The sequence below is a fragment of the Hypomesus nipponensis genome, chromosome 28 (genome assembly GCF_054491055.1).
Source record: "Hypomesus nipponensis isolate SF chromosome 28, ASM5449105v1, whole genome shotgun sequence".
Taxonomy (NCBI): Eukaryota; Metazoa; Chordata; class Actinopteri; order Osmeriformes; family Osmeridae; genus Hypomesus; species Hypomesus nipponensis.
In genome coordinates, this window is record NC_140388.1 from 12,941,890 (window position 1) to 12,961,839 (window position 19,950).

General features: G+C 41.3%; 1 protein-coding gene across 2 annotated transcripts in view; it reads right to left on the reverse strand.

Annotated features, from left to right (window-relative positions):
- parp8 (poly (ADP-ribose) polymerase family, member 8) overlaps positions 1-7,583 on the reverse strand; it is a 30,120-nt gene extending 22,537 nt beyond the window's left edge. The window contains exons 1-2 of one of the 2 annotated variants that reach the window (XR_014751031.1): positions 7,168-7,583; positions 6,505-6,559 (exon numbers count right to left, since the gene is read on the reverse strand). Coding sequence is in view for 1 of the 2 variants with exons in the window: in XM_084694812.1 (XP_084550938.1) it covers positions 6,505-6,559; positions 7,168-7,258 (146 nt within the window). In the remaining variant the exon portion in view is untranslated. The remainder of the gene's footprint in view (positions 1-6,504; positions 6,560-7,167) is intronic. The other variant, XM_084694812.1, reaches the window with a different exon arrangement.
- Positions 7,584-19,950: the final 12,367 nt, after the last annotated feature.

A 19,950-nucleotide genomic window follows, 5' to 3' on the forward strand; every position in this document is an offset into this window, starting at 1 on the left:
CTTTAGGCCGTGGAACGTTTTAACGGCGATGGGTTTGATGTGTACTATAGGGAGACTTGGGATGAACTGCAGCAGATGTTAAATTGGTGTGGTGTGTTCAAACAAAGCCCTATAGGAGTATTAAAACCCTTGGTATAATTTCCAAGCTCAGTGAATTATTTAATCAATACATTTAAATAATTCACATTTGAATTGTCGAGGGATCTCTGCCAATGAACGGCTTTCAGACACAAACTTGTATATATTTTTTTTTTTACTTCCTCATCATATAAGCCTAACATTCCTTTTGATAATTATATTAGATGTACTAAATAACAATCTAAAATTCATTTTTGCTTCTTAAAAAAAAGTTTAGGACTCACCTTTCACATAAATTGTGTTATAAGTGCTATGGAGAGTGTTTTTGCCACCTGCGGTAAAAAGTTAATGGAGTCACTGATGTGATTCAGTGTAAATATGATATTAAGCGATCATCACAAACAAAGTGGAAATAGTTTGATGTAAGCAAAACTTGGGTCAAAGATTGCTGACTAACAGGTGTAGAGCCCCCTTTGACTGCAGCTGTGCTGAGGCAGCTACTAACCTGAACACTAAAAGCTGCTTTTGTTTTTTTTACCATCAGCATTTTGAGCTGTCAGTCCCCCATGGTGGAGAGCAGAGCAGTATAAACTATACAGGTGCTTTCTGTCTGGCTCACGTTCACACTGTTGGTCCTTGGTTATTAAATATGTGTTGAGTGGTAATTAAAATAAAACACGTAATGAAAATCAAATCTTTTTTTCACAATTTAGAGGCATTTGCAGTTCTGAAGCTCTCGTGTGGGAAGTCTGCTTGTGATCTTTATCACAGCTCTCCATTGGTAAGACGAGGTGTAATTATACCCATTTCACACCCTGAACCTGTTTCAGTCTGTTTTAAGTGGGATTAAGCCAGACCTGTTTAAACAAACCTATGTAATTACCATGTTGTCGTCATTCAAGGCTCATTTGTCACCCAAGCAGGACTGTTGCATTTTAGAAGTCTCTAAAAGCAAGAACTGAGAGCTCTTTAACTTGGCCAAACCTTATTATTCTTTTGATACTTGTTTGTGTTGTGTGACATTGCAGTTATACTGAAATACATGAAATGAGGCAGGCCTTGTCCACGCAGTCGCAACAAAAGTAAGTTTCAAGTGTCTGAAACAAGACCTGTATAGTGTTGCATTTCCTGTTTAGACCCACTGCAGTGCATGATGGGTTTAATACACATAACTAGACAGTATGAACAGAGGGTGACCCATTTAGACCCTCTGCACGCCCGCAGTTTAGCAGCAATATTTAGCTGATGTGAAAAAGTGACTAATATTCTTGTAAGAGCCAGTTCTAGAAATCCACTCTGCTCCAAATGAGTTGCACAGCAGAGGTACGGTAGTGAGGATGCAGAAGACGTCATATTAAGCTGCAGCATGGTGCTCTAATGTGCCTCAGACCATAGCGTTGCGCAGCGAGATACTCTGTTACATGCAGAAAGTAAACAAATACTTCCGATCCCACACCTCTGTACAAAGTGACAAGTTATTCATTCTCAGGCAGGCTGGCCTCTTCCTGTTCCAGATATCTGGTGGACGTGCTAGGTCTTTACAGCATATCTAGCAGGCCTGGCTGATGAGCTGTTTGTGAAAAGAGTGGAACACCCGCTTGATTACGGTTCCCCTTACGGTTCCCCATACGGTTCCCCTTACGGTTCCCCTTACGGTTCCCCTTACGGTTCCCCTTACGGTTCCCGTTGCGGTTCCCCTTACGGTTCCTCTTACGGTTCCACTTACGGTTCCGCCTCTCAACAACACTGAGGCCTGATGAGGCTCTTTCATGTTTTCAGACTCATGCTGCTTTTAGATGGCAGAGATTTACTGTCAGAATCCCATTGTGACCTCATCGTTTAAAAGGATTTCAAGCCAACAACTTCCATATAAAATGTGAGATAAAACAACTGTCACTGAAGAAAGCCTGGGTCTGGTTACGTCCACATTGATTCACGACAGTCGATCTTGAAAAACACAAACCAGGGAATGGAGCTAGGGAGGTTGTTCACTCGTATAGAATAAGACTAGAATTATCATTCCCAAAGATGTATGCTTTACACATTTGTTAAGCAACACAATCTTGATTTGAAATAAACCGCCTTAACATTTCTCTCAGATTCCTTCGAACTGAATGTCGGCACTTGAATTCACACAGATAATGCTGCCACGGTTTCATCATTGAGCATTCCTGTTAGTCACTGTGTGTTTTGGGTTATTATTTGGATATAGTTGAGACAACTGCCATTTTAGTCCTCCTTACAAAACTAACTGCACACACAGTGAAAACACCCAGGTGAGGTCTGTCAATAGCACCTGAAGACACTCCTGGACACCACAGTGTTTATGTCTGCTCAGTGTGGTGAACCACAATCTGTCATGACTTGGATTACGTTTTTCCACCACCTACACATCTGACTGTCAAGTCTCTGTTTCCTGTTAGGGATGGTCATCAAGGCCTGGACCCAATCACGGCTGTCTGACCTACTCTCACACTCTGCTCCACATGCAGCATAACCCGTGAGTACGGCCTCCCTGAAGACGCTCAAAACAGGAAGTGATCTTTATGAGACAGCAAGGAAAGAAACCCTCTAGAACAGAACATAAAGATCTCAAACATCTTACACACAGCTGTAGCAGCCTGGGAACCAGTCTCTCTCTCTCTCACACACACACACACCCCCTGCACACCCAAACAAGACATTCCTCATCTTAGGTACAGAGCAGCCCATCATTGTGGGAGTTTGTTAGGAGTCACAAAGCCACCAGAGTCCATTTGAGCATGAAGTGCCTGCCCTTGTTGATTGCTGGTAATCACAAACTCAACCTGGAGTGCTGAAATTAGATTAGAAGAAATGACTTCGCAGTGAAGTCGCCTTAATCCACTGATGAAATATGCTCCACGGGCGGGGGGGAACTGAGGACAGACGCTAGACAGGCCTGGCTGGTTGTGTGGGGCCTGGCTGGCTGGTTGTGTGGGGCCTGGCTGGCTGGTTGTGTGGGGCCTGGCTGGCTGGCTGGCTGGCTGGCTGGCTGGCTGGCTGGCTGTGTGGGGCCTTTAGAAAAGTGCTTCTGCATGGCCTTAAAATAATATGGTTTCCTCTCTCCCATAACTTTGACATGCTAAGTTGAATAATTTCATGCAAATTTATTTAGAACAAAGGCAAAGTCACCTTGTCAGGGTGCCAAAGCTAGAACTTTAGCTGAGTATTTCCCATAACATTCCAAGGAAACCTTGACTTCACTGTTCAACTTTTGAATAACTCTCCTAATGTTTACCATCTGAAACGTACAGTAATTCATGAGAGGCATGTCAAGTAGTGGTTTTAAACTTTTCTAAAAAACCAGTGAGCTTAAAGATTACTTTATGGAGACACAGTGTACTGCAGTTTTCTTTTCCTTGAACTCCCTGAGTCTAAAAAGATACACAGACAAGCCCTAGACTCCTCTGAAGAGTGCTGGCTCGGCTAAACCTAAGATATTTACTGGATCTTGTCATGTAGTGAGTTGGAAGCCAAAACATATTTCGTATATATATTACGTTTGTATATTACATAACTTTTTGTTGTTGCTTAGATTCATGTCTATTAATATTGATATTCTTATTGATATAATATTTTATGATTATAACATTAGCATCCTACAGACACTGAGTGTCTGGCTATTTGGCTCTGACAACAAGACTAAGTGATTTACTGAATTCTAATGTAATTTCTTATTTTCCAACTGCAAGACATTTTGCCAACAAAAATATAAGTGACGTTATCCACACAGACAATTATAGCACAAGAAAAGTATCATTTTTAAACTACACCATTATGATAACACCTATTCTTAAAAAGCAGGAAGTAGGTCTGTCTCAAAGGAGGACGGGTGAGGATCAGGTACAATCAATCAGGCACAGAGGAGGTGTGTGTGTGTCTGTCTGTATGTGTCTGTCTCTGTGTGTGTGTGTGTGTGTCCTGCAATCCAACCTCCAAAGCGTGTTTCATCTCCTAAGATCCCAGCTACGCCTCTTAGAGAGACAACAAATCAATTCAGGATCAGCTTGGAGAGGAATCACCTGGTGGGAGGCTTCCCTTGACCTTCCCGTCAAACTCTACAACCGCCCAAGTTCACCAACACAGACACAGTGAAATACCCACATTCGATTAAATGGAGTTTTACAATTAAACTAAATATCAATTATTTATTATTGTAATTAAAATATATAATTTTTTAATGAATTATAGTACAATCTTTTGGCGTAAGACTGCTTCAATACGAAGTGGAAATGTGAAGATGCCCTGAGGATGTACCGGGTTACACTAACACAAACGCTGCCATCCATCAAGGTGCCTTCCGTCTAGGGTCACAGATCTGTTCCCGTTGTCTAAATGTCATCACAAAATGGGTCAATGCACTGGAATGTCCCCAACTTTACGTTTATCCATAAAATGTATCTTGGGATTTTCCTTTCTTTCAAAGAACAAAATGAAAAAATGCGTTTTCATCAGCAACAGTGTTTTTGTGGTTGTGAACAGGAAATGACCAGCTTCCTTTTTCCAACACCTTAGAACTCTCTTAACAGCACCTGGGCTCTCTCCACTAGTGACAATTGTCACTCTGTGCTCATTTCAGTTATCAATTTAAGAAGTCAGGAACAATTTGCTGGTAATGTTTCAACAGATTGTTCTGATCTGCTCACTCTGACTTTAATACCTTTCTGTCAGTTCCTTGTACACAGTACGTCTTCTGATTCTCTGCGCCACTGACATTTCAAACTTTCTCTCAAGAAATACTTTATTTATTAAAAGTGTATATTAGTGTTTCGGCATTCATATGTGATCATTCTTCATAGAGCATTCTAAAATCTATATTTAAAAACATTTGAATTACTGGAGGCATTTAAATGAATGGGGTAATTATTTGTCTTTTATTGTCTTGACTCAAGTCAAAAGCCTTGGAATTTTTTTTTGCTTTAGAAAGGCCTCGAAATATATTCTATAAATCGGATATATGAAATGAAAAGGGAGCATGTTTCATTGGCAATGGGTGTGTTAAGCCGGGGGAAGAGCTTGGCTCTTTAAACTAAGCAGAGGAAATCCAACTCTCTTTTCCTCCAGGGCATCACTAGGTACAACTTCTATCTTCTCCTGAATCTAGACTCACATGAAACAAAATGACTCAACAAGATTGAACTCAGCCCGCTCCTTTCCTGTGCGCCTGGCTTCTAGTTGGCAGTTGGGCGTTCTGAACAATATGAGCGTGCAATACCTGGCTGGCCAAATATGAGCATGTGGCACTTGGGACATTCTGTGGTTCTTAGATGCAATGGCACATTAATGATGCTGAAAATAATCAAGTTTAACGGCTGCACAGTGTCTCTGACATGGGAAGCAAAAATGATTTCAGGCTGAAAAGTCACATCATGTTCCTGTAAGACACGGCTAATGTTAGATTTCAGGCTTGACTGACTTCACTCAAAAATAAAGAGCTACTAAAGCTGGCTGGAAGCAGAGACTGGGGCTATTGATAACCTGTGTTTGGTCTGTGAGAGCTTCATGACATTACCTGACGAGAAGCATATTCACGCCCGATCAGACTGAATGTAGATCTTTGCATGCATACAATTATAATTAAGTCTCTATTCCATGAAAAGTCAACATGTTTGTTGTGTATGAAGGTGATAGTGACTCGTAAATCCCGTTTCCAAATTAATTGTATGTTTATTCAAGACTGAACAGGGGGGAGCATTCTAGAAGGTAATTTGATCCTTTAGTCAGTATCATTTTTCAGGTGTTATATTGGTGGAAAGATAAGTGAACAGCCACAGTAAGACTTCCTGTTGGCTCACGCCAGACTATGTACGATACACATATACAGAGCCAACCATCGACGCGTCAGACATTTATGCCCAACTTCTGAGTATGGAAATGACTTGGCAGACTACTTGTAGTCTAGACTTCCAGTCTCTTAAAAATACAGTGTCATCCATTATTCTGCACTGGATTATGTCTAGTAAATCTCGTTCAGTGGAATTACTTATCTGGGACCGGCGCAGGGTCTAGTGAGCAATGGGTGCACTTGCTTAACACCTCATTTAGAATTAGCATATTTATCATGATGATGGCCTGCCCGATGCAGAGGAGACCAGGGCACTACTTTGTGCCATGTGGTGAAGGGGCTTCCACTGAATACACAAGCATTCTACTGTATTACTGCTCTTCCTGGTTGATCACCAGCAACTAGGCCTGGTTATCATGCAGCCCATATGAATCATACCGTGGTATTAACCTTGATGAACAACGTGAGCCTTTTCTCTCCAGGTCAAAGTACATTGTTTAGCCTGAGGCTTAGTATTACTGTAGTCTGGGGGTAGAGACAATACCGCCAGTGTGGTTCAGCCCTGGATGTTGAAGAACCTCAAAACGACATAATTGTGACAAATCATTGAGAGGATTTACCTTTTGGATCCTTTGGAATAAGTGAATGTGAACGTGGCGTCAGTATATCTAAAATCTGAAATGAAAGGAAAATGTGGATTAGTTAGTAACTAGAATCAATCGGGCGGTCGTAGTAAAGGGGCACGCCAATAAGGACCACAAGATAAGTCCCTTTCAACAAGTGCAGTTTCCATGGCAACATCATATAGGCTAGGGGTTTCCACTGACAAAAGATGTAAATTGATAAAAATTGTTTACATATTTACAGAAGCACGTAAATCTGAACTATGTTGGGTGATTTCGAATTGGAATTTGTTGGTTGCCGTAGACAACCCGTTACAGACTAGATGAGCTAAACCGCGAATGTGGACGAATGAAAGCCAAGCCTACTGTCAGCATGACAAGCATATTAATGTTATATTTTCTGCTCTATATCCCACCAAGGCCTGAGTATATGAAAGCATAGAGTATAGGAATATTTATTGTTAGCCAATTTCCAGATACGAAAGCCCACCTTCAGGGATTACAGAAGGATGTTCTTTGGGATATCATATTGCAGTTTCACACTTCTGCTGTTTTTATTTAATTTATAAACTATGTGTTATAATGTGTTCCATTGGATAGGCTACACATAGCCTACGTTTACCCCACCGGTAAGGAAAACATCACTAAAGATCAACTCACCAGAGAAAAGGCAGTCTTTCTCTGCCTTGCACCTTTGAATTACGAGGTCGACGTCTTTTTGTATTCTCTCTTGCCTTGAACACATCCCCATGAAATAAAACCCACTGGAATGGCTTTTTCTTATAATAACAGCAAAATAATATCCCTCAAAAGGAATAATGTACTCCAGAGACTGTTGTCTTAATCGAGCGTGTTGAGACTGCTTTGGTAAAATCCCAGGTGTGTCCAACGCACCGTGTCGTTTCAGTTTTTACAGGCAATCATCTCGGAAAACAATGGGTTGTGGTAACGTGCTCCGGTAGTTGGCAGTTCCACACCTCGATCATGTATTTCATAAAGAGAGCCTGCGTTACACCGGAAGACCCTGTCTCCACTACTCATCACTCGGATGAAACCAACAATGGCGATTTCGAGCAACGGTTAGAGCTATTACCAGTCTTAAAGTGAAACCACCACCGCTATAAGAGGATAGGAAAGAGGAAGGGGCGCGTCACGAGGACACGATTCAGACAGTTTGGAATCAACAAACAGTCCCTTAATTATATTATTATTATTGTCTGACCATGATGGGTTCCATCTGCCTCTCCCATCATTTATACATTCACGAATGACAGGTTGTAGGACCCCTATTCAGTTTCAGAAGTGCAGAGTAGGTTACATGAAAACTAATATCTGACATTCTTTTGGTCCAAATACATCCGGATAGAAAAACACAGTTATTTTTACAGCCAACCAAAATCGAGATTATGACACCTCAAAACTTATCTCTGGGAATTCTTTAACTGAAGTCAATTTATGGTCCACGGCTCAACCATTGCAACTTTTCATCAAGTCACAATGAATACATGACACCAGCACCATGGTTATAACCAGAGGAAAATCAACTTTTCACCTTCAATGGAAAGTGAACAACAGTTCTCACATACAGGGATATTGGAAGGTTCCTGTGAGTCAGTGTTGGAAGCTGAGTTGCAAATCCACTAACAGATGGATGATATAATAAGCTTGATATAAGAAGTGAATGTGTTATGGACATATGGCTATGCATGCTTTTGACGAAACAAATTAATCACCCTACATTGCAAAAGTGTTTTTGTGTTCCAGAAATGTCTCCTTAGGTGGTAAACAACGTGTATTAACAACCCCGTCAAAAAGACAAAATCTTCTAAACATTATAAATAAAGGAGTTTATTCTGCAGGTGTGGAAACAGGTGAATAATGTGTACACTGTTGTTCTGTTGTTACAGTGGTCAACACTGTCACTACACACAACCATACAATGCAAGCCTTAGTAACGGCAACACCCTGTGCCGTGCCTGTGATGCAAACACCCTGTGCCGTGCCTGTGATGCTAACAGCCTGTGCCGTGCCTGTAATGCTAACACCCTGTGCCTGTGATGCTAACAGCCTGTGCCTTGCCTGTGATGCTAACAGCCTGTGCCGTGCCTGTGATGCTAACACCCTGTGCCTGTGATGCTAACAGCCTGTGCCGTGCCTGTGATGCTAACAGCCTGTGCCGTGCCTGTGATGCTAACACCCTGTGCCTGTGATGCTAACAGCCTGTGCCGTGCCTGTGATGCTAACAGCCTGTGCCGTCCCTGTGATGCTAAGACCCTGTGCCGTGGCTGTGATGCTAACACCCTGTGCCGTGCCTGTGATGCTAACAGCCTGTGCCGTGCCTGTGATGCTAACACCCTGTGCCTGTGATGCTAACAGCCTGTGCCGTGCCTGTGATGCTAACACCCTGTGCCTGTGATGCTAACACCCTGTGCCGTGCCTGTGTGCAGCAGATGACAGTGTCTGGGAGCTGAACCTGAAGAAGAATGTCTTGTGTTTGTCATTGCAGGACGATGCTAGGACAGATGGCTGGAAGCCTTTGGTCTTCACATGAAACACACGAAGAAGCGAAAGGTACGAGGAGCTGGGCTCTGCTCCCCTGCTGCAAGGTGAAAGTTGTCCTCCACTGTGTGGACAGGGTGCTGCACCCTGCGGCTGTCTGTGCTGTTCAGAGGAGCTGTGTGCTTCTGTCTGAGGAGGGCCTACCACTACAGTGAGTCATCGCTGTGTGAGGAAATGGTGGAGGAGGATCTTGACACCCGCCTGTTTTAGTTTGTGAATAATCTGCTCATCCACTGTTGTTAATCATCCGATTTGTACTTTTTTTTATCAGTGTTTATTTGTTATTAGTTCTGGTCACAATGCAAGCTATTGTTCTGGACAAAAGCCTATAACGTTGCACTGTCTTGTTGCTGTGATGAGGTCATTTCATCTTTGGGCACAGAAAGGACAAACTTTATACCCTGTTTGTCCGTGTTTAGACAAGCACTTAAAAGACCTTGGCTCCAGGCAGTGGAAGATTATTTTGGTACTGATCTACTGTTAACTTCTACAGCACAGGAATATAAAAATAGAGAGGGGGTGAGATGGAGAGAGACAGAATGAGAGAGATAGAAAGACAAGGAGAAAGATAGCTGGGGTGACAGAGAGCTGGGTGTGGGCAAGTACCAGTAACGGATCTCCAACTGGAGCCTGTCCAATTTGCCCCTCTGTCCTGTTTGGCTGTTTCAGACGGTGGCTAAATGATGAGTGAATTAGATGCATTATTCATTGGCTGGGATTCTGGCATTTCCCCACGAGGAACAGTGCTATCCCTACTCTAGCTCAACGGCCAGCACCCAAGTTCAAATCTCCCTTCTGTACATCACCTTAGCAACTGCTAAATTAATACATTATTATCATTATTATACAAGCGTCCAATAGCTGTGACACACCGAATCTCCCTTTTCCTTCAATAATGCCAGTTAATGTTAAATCATTAATTATGTAATGGATTATTTCTTAACTAGAGAAGAAATAAGATTGGTGCCAACCTAATGACTGTCGAATATGAATACAGGAAAAGTCCTGGTCGCCTCATTGTGATTCCACTGCTTTAATCTGTTCATAATGAAATCATTTTAAAGCAAAGCATTCGTTTCATTAGCGTTCTTGAGAGCCTAATTAACAGTTTTATAGATAACCCTTTTTGACAATGTCCCTCAAAACGGCATAATGGGTAGCATAGATTTGCATGGAACTAACTAACTTTTAGTGATTCAATCTCCATCCAATTTAAGAAACCCCAGCTTTATATGGGTCAGGAATTATTGTGTGGAATATAAAGCATACTGACCCGTAATTGGATGAAGGATGTTTTATTATGCTGGAGAAAATGGTCTGCAGGAAACTTGATCAAAAACTGGATAACTGGGGGGTCAGATGGCTGAGCGGTTAGGGAGTCGGGCTATTAATCAGAAGGTTGCCGGTTTGACTCCCGGTCATGCAAAATGACGTTGTGTACTTGGGCAAGGCACTTCACCCTTCTTGCCTTGGGGAGAATGTCCCTGTACTTACTGTAAGTCGCTCTGGATAAGAGCGTCTGCTACATGACTAAATGTAATGTAAATGTAAATAACATCCACCTGATAATTTGGAATCCTTTAGAAATAAGATCAAGTTGTGGAAATATCACAGGACTGTGAAATGGAAACATAAGACCTATTTTGCTTAACTGCATAAACCATGTTAAAGTACTTATTTGACATCCTGCCAGCCCACACCAGACAGTTAACTACATTTGTGATGCTGTAGACCTAATAGGCTTTCTGAGAATAAATTCACATGCTGCACAATAAACTTTTCCACCAAAAGTTACCATGAAAGCATAAAAGTTATTCCTGATTTTCAGATCCCAAGTTCCCAAGTTCAATGAAGTTTAGCAAGAAACAAAAATCCGTCAGAGAGGACCGAATTAATTATTAAGGGGAAACACATTCGAACTCTACGAGGACATGGAGGAAACAGCAACTGGCGGAATTACCAAAAGTGTAAAGTAGGGTACTCTTTCCCCATAGGAAACAATACATTGGGTGGAAATGAATACTGAGATGGAAGAATGAATGTGCAGATTTCAAAATTGGGCTCTGAGTAATGTTTCACCCTAGAGAGAACGAATGGGCATTTGTCCACCCCAAGTAATCCTTTCTTCTTTGTCGTAACGAGGCGTACTTCCCTTCTCTTTTCCTACCTCTTGCGTTCCTCCACTCCAACTGTTTACCTCAGCTTGTATTAGGGTGATGTATGGCTGCTGTCAGCTAGAGACCCCAAAACAAGGTCTCCCTTAAATGTCTCCAATGGGGATGGATTGTTATTGTGGTTTTTCGGTTGGTGGGGAAAAAAAAGGAAGTAAATTGATATGTTTTCCTTGCATTTCCAACGCATGGTGTTGCTTACAGTACAGGAAATATCAACATGTACCTCAATGTATAAAACTCCCCCGACAGTAAAGTAGTAGTACTTGTATTACTGTAATAAATCTTAACTTTACAAACAAACAGCTTTTTCTGTGCTTCAGCTCATTAGTTTGAACTGTACACAGGCTCCAGACAACCATGTCATGTTAATCCATGTAGGAACCATGTCATGTTAATCCATGTAGGAACCAACTATAACCCAGACGTGTTAAAACACACAGCGTTAGACGTTGTTCTTCTCTTGAACACAAAATATGATCGAACAGATCTTGTTTACTGCACAGGATTACAAACACACACACACAAACAGACTAACACAAACATCCACAAACTGTACAGAAGTTGACACACTCTCGTGGCTAAGTAAAGCAGCATGGAAATGACCGTCCTCTTCCCCCATCCTGATAACAGAACCCATCTCCCTAGAACCTTCTTGTTCTAAACAGTTCCACTCCAGATCCAGAATAATCATTCCCAAGGTGAGGCTGAGTCATTCAGATGAAGGAGCGCAGCAGTACCGCTAATGAAATAAGTGGTCTTGGGGGCTCCAGTGAAACGACCCGGAGATACCTGTGTGACTCTTTCAGTTTCAATTTGAGAGAGCAAGAACTAAGCTGAGGGGGGGGGGGGGGGGGCTCTTTGAGTTTCTGTTTTCCCTCCCTTGCCTAAAATATACCCCAGAGCACCAAGAGAAAGATGGAGAGGTGAGGCAATTTAAACAGGAACAAAGCCGACTAAAGGAGAGGCGTTGGCAATGGTACAAGAGTGGCGAAGTGGCTCTGCCCTTATGAAGTGCTGCTGCACAGGCACCGTGACATTAGGATGAAGCTAAGGGCCCAGGTCAGACAGGATCAGCAGAACCCCAGACTTTCCTGTGTGATTTTCATCTTTGGGCCCCGAGTACAAATGAGCAAGGTGGCCCAGAAACCCTTTCGGCACCCCTGGTAGCATGTGTAAAATGAAACCTGTTTGGGACATGTACATTTTTCTGGCAGAATAGTAGTAGTGTGGGTATTGGAATGTAGCAACACACTTTGTTGTGTAAACAGACGGATAGGCCTACATTGTGTAGCCCAACAGACATGGCCGCGCCGCCGTAGGAGGTACACTCGGCCTACGAACCCGCCACCTACGTCATCCCAAGCGCGACAATTACCCGCTACTTCAACAAAATACTAAAGCTGATGGTCGGTATACATATCTAAGAAGTGAGTTTACCCAGTCTACAACAGCTACGCTTGCACATTAGTAGTTTTAAACTTTAGACGACCTTGTAGATTCACTTGAAATACAGGTTCATGACACGATTCATGCGGTTGACTTCCTCACACAATCCTACAACATGGAAAAATACAGCGATATATTAAGACTGTACTTAAGTGTACATGAGTACACCGGCTGGACAAACACCTGGCTGGCTGTTTCCTTTGATCATGTGACCGAAACCCACAGACTGAATAACAGACCGCTTTACTGTGCACGTAAAGATGGAGGTGTTTCGTAACAGTCATGGCTGCTCTGTGATCTCATCAGGATTTGCATGGGTGATGAAATAAGTTGAGGGGTTTGGATGTCAGCTCATTTGTTTTTATGTTCACTCTGATGAATTATTGATTTGTACAAGACTGCCAATCATGAAAATGGTTTCTATTCATTTGATGATTTATGATCCCCACAGTGTTGTGTGGCTACAAATTATATCTCTGGGAAATATTGTAAAGGCTCTATTGCTTATTGTTTGAAACTAAGACACACACTTATTTTATAGGATTTGACACAACTCTTTAACAATGGTGTTCCCATCAGATATTCTTTCTGAAGCCTTCGAATCCCTCCCTCTTTGGATAGAAATGTCAGCTAAATAGACACAGTAGTAGTAGTCGTAGTAGTAGGCCTATTGGTACTAATAAAAAAAGAAGACTTAATGTAGGCTAACTAGTAGTTAGTAGTATTAGTATCAGTAGTATTATACCAGGTGGAGTCAGATGGCTGAGCGCTGAGGGAGTCGGGCTAGTAAACAGAAGGTTGCCGGATCGATTCCTTGCCAAAAGGCGTTGTGTCCTTGGGCAAGGCACTTCACCCTACTTGCCTTGGGGGGAATGTCCCTGTACTTATTGTAATAAGTAATGGATAAGAGCGTCTGCTAAATGACTAAATGTAAACGTAAGAGTACCAATGTTTCACCAGGAGGCGCTAGACCACCGTCTGTGACCATTCTAATATCAGTACATTTGTATCAGTCTGACTATGGTGACAGCGGACACGCTGGAGTTCAGTCCGACTAACATCACTCTGCTAGGCTGCTAGCTAGGCTCTAGCAGTATCCTGAGACAACATCGGGACTATCCGTTGAGGAAGCGGCCTCTCGAGGCGCGACGTGACTGACAGCAAAGCTGCTGACGGTCTTATGATGAAAACCTCGCACACAAGTCTAGAGGGACACGTGTTACACTGTGGCTTTGACCCTGTCCTGTGTGACCCTGGTTGTGTCATTATTTGAGAATGTCAAGGCATGTGTAGGCTATGTCATGCAGCTGTCTTACTGAAGTTTACATGCTGAGAAAATGTCTGGATCAGACAGTTGTAATTACAATTACAAATAGAGAGCGCCGGCAACAATCCAGTGCTTCTTTTCACTGCCCGGTTTTGCTTGTTTACATTCAACTGTTCCCTAATTTGCTTAAACCCACGTCTACACCAAAGCGCTCACGACGTGATGGCTGGCAGAGAAACAGTCACCTGCGGTGGCGTGTATGTAGCAAGGCCGTAACCATGGAGTCAACATTGGGGGGGACTTGTTTATTTATTTATGATAATTTCGGACAGCGTGCGTGGTTGCCTGTCGTAGCGTAGCAAATTAATATTTGCATATCAATATATTGGGGGGGACATTTTGACCAGATTTGAACATCCCCCCCAATATGTATTGTGATTACGGTCTCTGTAGGTAGGTTTTATATTCACCAGAGGATTGTGCTCTTAATACCTTCTACAGAAGTGCTTTACTCTCATCAGTGTCAAAAACATGACTGGTTCTTCTCTTGTCTAACCTGCAAAACCTGTGTGCACGTCATTTCTGGTCAAATCTATTTTGGAGCAGAGCTCATAGTTGTGGGGAAGTTCAAACCATATGGCTTGGAAAACAGGCACCTGACTTACCGTATTTAAACGTCACTCTGTCAGGTTGAATATGGGGTTACTCCCTTCGATATTAATCACAGTAAAGCCTAGTATATACTTATGTCGCCGACACTTTTGAAATGGTCGCAGACGAAGAAAAAAAAGTGTCGTTGAAGCTGCTGCATTTATACTTCGGCAAACACATAGCTATGGTTACATTGTTTACGCTTTGTAGCCTAGGTGATCAATCGGAGAAAAATGGCTGTAGCTTATTTTGACAGGCATTATAAAGGTGTGGATATGTTCTAACTTGCTCTGCCAATCTCTCCTCTTTTCCTTCCATCTTAAACAAATTATGTGACGACATCAGCGCCAGTAGAAATTTCTCCTGGTAGGCGACACTTTCAAGCGACGGTTAAAAGTGTCGACCGTGACGCCATTTCTGTCGGCGACCTTTTGAAAGGTGTCTGCGACCTAAGTATAAATTGGGCTTAATTCACTATCAGAATGGGAATAGCAATATGAGGATTCTCATATTGCACTTGTGTTTTGAAAGTTACATTCATAATTTTTTTTATTGATGTGCCAAAGTTTTGACTGCTTACAAACCCCCTTCCAATAGCAAATAAAACCAGCAAGGGGCGATCTACCAGTTTCTTCTTATTAAGACCTTGTTAGATTACTTTTACATTAGACCTTAAGCGTTGTTGGCAGTGGTGTGGAAAATGAAAGTTGTTTGCATTGCAAATGTGACGTGTCAAAAGTGATGCAAACATGTGTAACTTGATTATTCAGCTGTATTGTCAAAAGTTAAGCAATCGCGTGGAGAACTTGGATTGACACACATCTTGTCCCACTGAGATTCCCACAAAATCACAGAATCCTGTGAAACAACAAACGTCAAGAACATGACAGAAACACAGAATCTTCTACACAAATACCTAGATTGCAAAATAAAACGAGTGATGGAATGTACCAGAGGCCTCTTGGTCTTTGCCCCTAATCCTCCCTGGTCAGCACGCTTCAACTACACCTCATTGGAAGAATTAAAAACATGTCATTCAACATGAACAAATAAATACAGGAACCAATATAGGACTAACAATAGTCACAAAAACACTCATTAAAGATCTGAAGTTGTTCTGTGAGGCAGGAGGAGGATGATTGACATGCAGCCGTGGTACTGTGATACTGTGATAGAGAAGCTGCATTGTAACATCACCCTCTCAGTGTCGCCTCAACCTACTGTCCACACACCATCAGTTATTTATAAGTCTAAATCTTCCCTCACATCTCACCCTTCATAACCTTTCCCCTACTTCCTAGTAGTACCAGAGACCTAATTATCTAGATTTACATTAAAGTGACTATCAGTAGACAGCTAGCAGTCACCTTGTTTCTTGACCTGGGCTATTTTACATTGATGCCTCTGTTGTATTACTCAGTGGTTTGAAGATATTGTATTGTTGTTGTGTCCAAGTCCATATCAAAATAGATGACAAAATGACACAAATTCAGAAGAGCTTACTTTAGGATATACCATCCTCCACTATCAAAAACAATTCTACTGGATTGCTTGTTTGATAATTGTAGATATCTATAGGATTCTTTTTAGATGTTACTTTACTCTGCTTGTATGATTGGTTTGTGCTTAAGGCTTCAAGTGAAGTTTAACAAACAAAAAGGATTTCTAACGTACATGACATCAGGGCTGCCAACTCTCACGCATTGGCCGTGAGACACGTGCATTTCAACCAGTTCTCACACTCTCAAGCCACACCTTGTATTTCTCACGCTGAAAAGGTAATGCCAACCAAGTAGCCCTGCTAACATTGTAAACAGTAATCGACAAGGCGCAGCAAAATTTGGATTGGCCCCACCAAATCTCACTCCAGGGTTTTTAGAAAAGTTGGCAGCCCTGTGACATACTATCAGACCAGGAGCCATGGGGTTTTCAGACTGCCACAAGCAGACAAGTCAGAACATGTTACCAGTCCACGTAGAAGGAAGTCCCTGGAACAGCTGCACATAGCTCCAGAGAGACGGATGGTTTGAACAGAGAAGACAACAAATGTCTGAACATCAGCTGACAAATTGCGAATCAGAACCCACATTAACAAACCGTAAAATAACTGTGAATGATACTACATACATTACATACTAAATACATACTACATAGTACATTATGAGAAAAGGTTTGAAAATGTGAACTATGACATTACTTATCGACAATGTCAGTTGTTTATTGTATGTATATGTAGGTATGTATCTTGACATCTAGTTCAAGAGATTTTTCTTGGTGATCGTCCTTGTTCACCAGACGACCATCAGAGGTCAAAGGATATGCTCATGTTTTTCATTGTCAGTTTTATTACTTGTTTCTGACCTCATTGAGCCAATGACCAAAAGTCATCGTCAGTAGCACAGTATTTACAGTGTCCTATAAACTAGCTAACTTTATGTGCTAAATTGGGTCCTGTATATTACTGAGTTATTTCACGAGACATAATCAATGTTATACAGTAAAGATTCTGTATCCTTTTTTTCTGACGCTTGATACTTTAACCTACTTCCTCGTTGAAAGTGCCCTTACATAATCCAGTGTTGACAGTAACTGCAGTGACTGCAAAGACACGGACATAAAAGAACCTGTCTGTGACATCGCTCTAAGTTACTGGTATTAAGACACTGCTACCATATTTTTAATAATGTTTATGATGCACACACTTGGAAAAGTCCTGAAATTGATCGAAACTGAGAACTATCACATTCCTCCATGTCATCTTATGGAACTTTGGTGTTGCAAATTTCTGGAATAAGTAAATGTTTGTGATAGAATTGCTGGACACTTTTAGTACTGATTTGGGAGACTAAATAAACTGACAACAGTTTAAGTGCAGAAATAAGAATGTGGATCATTACTGTCTTTATCATCCTCTAAAATCAGCTTTGTAACCAAAGTCAGTATGATTGAATATGTCCCTTATCCATCTTAACTACCCCTTAACCCATTATAATAAATTTTGTTTCAGTTTACAACAAACTAGATCAGTTTACAACAAACTAGATTTGTTTGTTAGATTAGTATATAATGTCCATACCCCGGTAGACAAGTTAATTTACATGTGTCTATGTAGAAGATGCTTAAAGAACAGAAGGTGTGGGATTTGAACCCAGAACCCTGACAGAGCAGGAGGGATGTGGACTTCCTGGACTGAGGGATTCAAACCCACTAATCACAACAGGAGTCACATGGACATGTGTGACTAGCAGGTGCTTCTACTGCTCTTCAAAACAGGAAAATATGTAAATAACCCATCAACAACTTGGTCTGTGATATATATATATATATATATATATATATATATGTGTGTGTGTGTGTGTGTGTGTACATGTGTGTATAAGAAACTCCAATATACAAAATATATAAAAAGGCAAGCCTTCATCTGGAGCAGATGGAACAAAACCAGGTATTAGCAAGAGGAATGATAACATACTGAACTAAAACCTTAATAGTGATTCTAACAGGGGACTGGTGGTCGTCATTTTCTTTAACAATTATCATACTTGTATTGTTTAGTTTGTCAGTGTAAAATTATATGGAACCACCAATGATAGGATATATTGTCAAAGTTACTTGCTTTCTGTCTGTTGCAGTGAAGGAAACTGTAATAATGATTACAAAAAGTAGACATTGTTATTAATAAACCCACAAACGTCTTCAAAGATATTTCCCTAAAAGGCATTACACACTTCAAGGAAAGAAAACAACATGTGAAGTGGGAATCCCCGAGAGTGACGTAGACTTTAAAGTACCGCCCATTAAATGTGCCTACTTAAGGCGCGTATTGATACAATTAGTTGGTTGTTTTCAGAAAGTGGGACAGTTACTACGAAGTTACTACGGTTGCTACTTAAAATCTCGAAAGTCAGCTCTATTAAAAAAGCAACAATGAAACTGGAACCGAGAAAATCTTCTTTTAAGAAGTCGGAAAGCCAGAAAGCAATGAGCAAAGGTGAGTTAATCAGTTTAAAGGAAGTGTCTTTGCATTGTACTCAAGTCAAGTTTAACGGCTTAGGATATCTTCTGTTGTGTTGAATGAATCTTCACAAATGTTTCTATTTATCCAGACCAGAAAGCCATCCAGGAGTGCGCCCAACAGCTGCGTAAAATTGGCGACCTCCTCAACCTCAAATGCATTCTTGCGGATATGCTGGCGAAAAGAATCACGACGACGGAGCCGAAAGTCAAGTGAAAGCTGCTTCTCTAACTATGAATGACTAAAGCTGAACACCTGTTGCCTGCTGTTTTAGTGAAGAGAATTCTGATTCCAATCCAATGGGGAACGACGACTTATCCCGAAATGGAGATGGACTTTGCTGAAGAAAATACTGGACGATATTGCCCCTTGGCTGTCATGTGGATACAGACACATCGTTACCTCCGTTAAACCAAAACAGAGAGAATTTCTACTCTAAATGGAGTCTGGAGCCTAAAACAACGTCATGTGGTTTGTAATTGTAGGGGCCATATCAAACTGATTAAGAACCAGAAGTGCCACGAAGTGTGGTGATGGAGTCGGAAATCTCCCTCCTCCTTGCCAATCCAACCCTCTAAGCTGTTTATCTGAATGTTGGTGATTTGCAAGCTTTCTGCTACTTACTTCTTATTTATTCTAAGTTTTTGTAAAAAAAAAAAACTTTATTTAATAAAAACGTATTTATATAATTGTTCATTACGACTCTTTCTTTCTTTTACATTTACACAAATGTGTCATGAAGCTTCCAAAAGGTGTAAAAGGTAAAGGGGTTTAAATACAAAGACACTTTTAATTATTTAATGATGCCATCCTAATCCTGGTCATTTTATTCAAAACACACACGTTAACCCCTTTGGTCATTTACCCCAAAACACACATGCTAACCCCTTTGGTCATTTCATCCAAAACACACATGTTAACCCTTTTGGTAATTTTATCCAAAACACACATACTAACCCCTTTGGTCATTTAACCCAAAACACACATGCTAACCCCTTTGGTTATTTCATCCAAAACACACATGCTAACCCCTTTGGTCATTTACCCCAAAACACACATGTTAACCCCTTTGGTCATTTTATCCAAAACACACACACTAACCCCTTTGGTCATTTGATCCAAAACACACATACTAACCCCTTTGGTCATTAACCCCAAAACACATTCTAACCCCTTAGGTCATTTTATCTAAAACACACATGCTATCCCTTTGGTCATTTGATCCAAAACACACATGCTAACCCCTTCGGTAATTTACCCCAAAACACACATATTAACCCCTTTGGTCATTTACCCCAAAACACATTCTAACCCCTTAGGTCATTTGATCC